The sequence below is a fragment of the Pygoscelis adeliae genome, unplaced genomic scaffold (genome assembly GCF_000699105.1).
Source record: "Pygoscelis adeliae isolate BGI_AS28 unplaced genomic scaffold, ASM69910v1 Scaffold75, whole genome shotgun sequence".
Classification (NCBI taxonomy): Eukaryota; Metazoa; Chordata; class Aves; order Sphenisciformes; family Spheniscidae; genus Pygoscelis; species Pygoscelis adeliae.
In genome coordinates this window covers 1,121,057-1,123,568 of record NW_008824772.1, presented here as the reverse complement: position 1 = coordinate 1,123,568, position 2,512 = coordinate 1,121,057, and the positions used below count along the sequence as shown (strand labels likewise).

Below are 2,512 nucleotides of genomic sequence, written 5' to 3'. Positions count from 1 at the left end.
CCCCCCCCTTTCTTTTTTTTGAATGTGAAGAGTTGAAAAGCCTGTTTACTTTTTGTCTTTGATGTTGGGAGGATCTGGTTTTGATTAGATCAATACTCCTTTTTTCTCTCCCCCCCCCCCCCCTTTTTTTTTTCCCTTTGCAGAGAGGAGGCTCAGAGGATCCCCTGCTGACTCCAGGCAGAGGAAGGCAGAGGCGCAGGCAGCTCCTGGAGGAACTGGCAGCCCCTCTCCCCATCGGGCTCCGGAGCCATGAGCAGCGCTGTGGTCCTCGCCCACCTCCCAGAACACAGCAGCAGCTTCAGGGAAGACGCCCCCCGACCCCCTGTCCCGGGGGAGGAAGGAGAAGCACCATGCCCGCAACTCGCCAGCTCGTTTCTCCCCAAAAGCCAAAGCTTCAAGGCCATGCCGGTGCCTCCTGCCCCGCGGAGGAATGAGAACGGACTCGGGGAGCCGGAAGGCAGCGCATCTCCAGACTCCCCTCTGGCCAGATGGACCAAATCCTTGCATTCCTTGTTGGGAGATCAAGACGGTGCCTACCTTTTTCGGACCTTCCTGGAAAGGGAAAAATGTGTGGATACCTTAGACTTCTGGTTTGCCTGCAACGGCTTCAGGCAGATGGACCTTAAGGATACCAAAACTTTAAGAGTAGCCAAAGCTATATACAAAAGGTACATCGAGAACAACAGCATCGTCTCCAAGCAGCTCAAGCCTGCTACCAAGACCTACATAAGGGATAGCATCAAGAAGCAGCAGATAGATTCTATCATGTTTGATCAGGCACAGACTGAGATTCAGACTGTGATGGAGGAAAATGCTTACCAGATGTTTTTAACTTCTGATATATACCTCGAATATGTAAGGAGTGGAGGAGAGAATCCTGCTTACATGAACAGCAATGGACTGGGGAGCTTAAAAGTTGTCTGTGGCTATCTCCCGACCTTGAATGAAGAAGAGGAATGGAGCTGTGCAGACTTTAAAAACAAAATCTTGCCTTCGGTAGTTGGGCTATCCAGCAAGATGTTGAGGGTTACGGCGAATGTCAGAGCTACGGAAACGATCGAGAATGGATACAGGTAAGGGAACCCCTGGAAATTGTGCTTTGTTTTAACTTTAAGGACTTGGAGAGTGAGTTTCAGAAGGCTGTTGGGGAGGCGTGCTGGGGAGCTAGCAGGGAGCCAAGGGGAGGCTGGGCGTCCGTGGGGCTGAGAGCACGTGTGCTTCCCTGCACCTCCGAACACTGGAATTTGGGGGGTGTTGGCTGGGTTTGGGTTTTTTTTTTTCCCCCTCTGTACAGAGGAAAACGAGATATTTGTGCTCTTAAGCCCTACTGGCTCTTTCAGTTCTCTTATAGATCAAAAACTTCATAGCAACTATGTCCTCCAGACATACGTTAATTATTGGTTCAACTTTCAAACCTATTAAGAGCAGTAGTAGAGTGGATCATATAGGCGCATGAATAATGTAACCTACTAGTTCCCCAACTCCACCATCAACCAGTGTTTAACTATGTTGGTTATGTGGGAAGCAATTGTGTGGTCATGGAGGAGGAAATGCATGCACTTACAACATCAAACTCTGCAACTTGCACAAAATCTGCTTTTATTTTGACCGTGTGTGTGTGATCTGCAGCCTCTCCCATCGCGTTGGGTGTTGGTATCGTGTCAAAGCCATTTAGGGTGGCTTTGAGCCAGTGCATACAGGAAGATACTTAAAATTGAGTACTTAAGGTAACAGAGACATTCCAGGTATAGAGTAATAGCAGATCTTTGGTGCTCTCCTGTAGATCTTTGGTGCTCTTCTGTTGGCTGTGTGCTCAAAGTTAAACTCATTAAAACGTGGTTGTGTCTAATGGCAGCTCATGAGGATGCGGGGAGCGTTGTGTGGTGGCAGGGTCGTCTTGGGGTGCATCTGTGTTGCTGAACCCTTCTCTTTTGTTGGAAATGTTGATGGCACAGCAGTGTGAGGGTGAAGAAAGTAAGAGCCATCTCGAAGTGAAGGGGGGGATGGGAAAGAGACTCTGATGAGCAAATGATGAGTTGTATAATCCTCTGAAAATGTATTCTTTCCTCTCCCCACCCTTGCCATAAATGTGGATTGTTGAATCAGGGCTGAGAGGAGAGGGCTCTGCTGGCAGATGTGCGCTCTCCTCTGCTGGCCCAGGAGGTTGGGGTTTGGTATGGTGAGTGTTTGACATCTCGTTTACAGGAATTTTGAGAGTGTGTCTGTGATTCATGGACATCAAAGGGCACCAGCCTTCTCCTGGGGAGGCTTTGCTGGAGCGCGCCCTCCTCTCCCGCCCTGTGGAGAGCTTCCAGCTGTGCCGGGCTTCCCGGCGCTGAGCCGCCGGGAGCTGGGAGGGTCCTCTTGCCCGCGAGGGTGCTGCGGAGCCAGAGGCCTCTTTGGTCCTCTCCTGGAGGCCCTCCCTGCCAGCGGAGGGGTGGTGGGCGTGGGTGCAGACAGGAGGGATGCGCTTCATCCCGGCGTGGCCTCTGGACCTCTCCCGCTGAGGGGC

At 51.3% G+C, this 2,512-nt stretch overlaps 1 protein-coding gene across 1 annotated transcript in view; it reads left to right on the top strand.

The window, feature by feature from the left end:
• The first annotated feature begins 249 nt into the window (after positions 1-249).
• Positions 250-2,512, top strand: part of AXIN2 (axin 2) — a 24,434-nt gene continuing 22,171 nt past the window's right edge. Inside the window, exon 1 of the mRNA XM_009323770.1 lies at positions 250-1,073. Within this exon, the coding sequence (XP_009322045.1) occupies positions 250-1,073 (824 nt within the window). The remainder of the gene's footprint in view (positions 1,074-2,512) is intronic.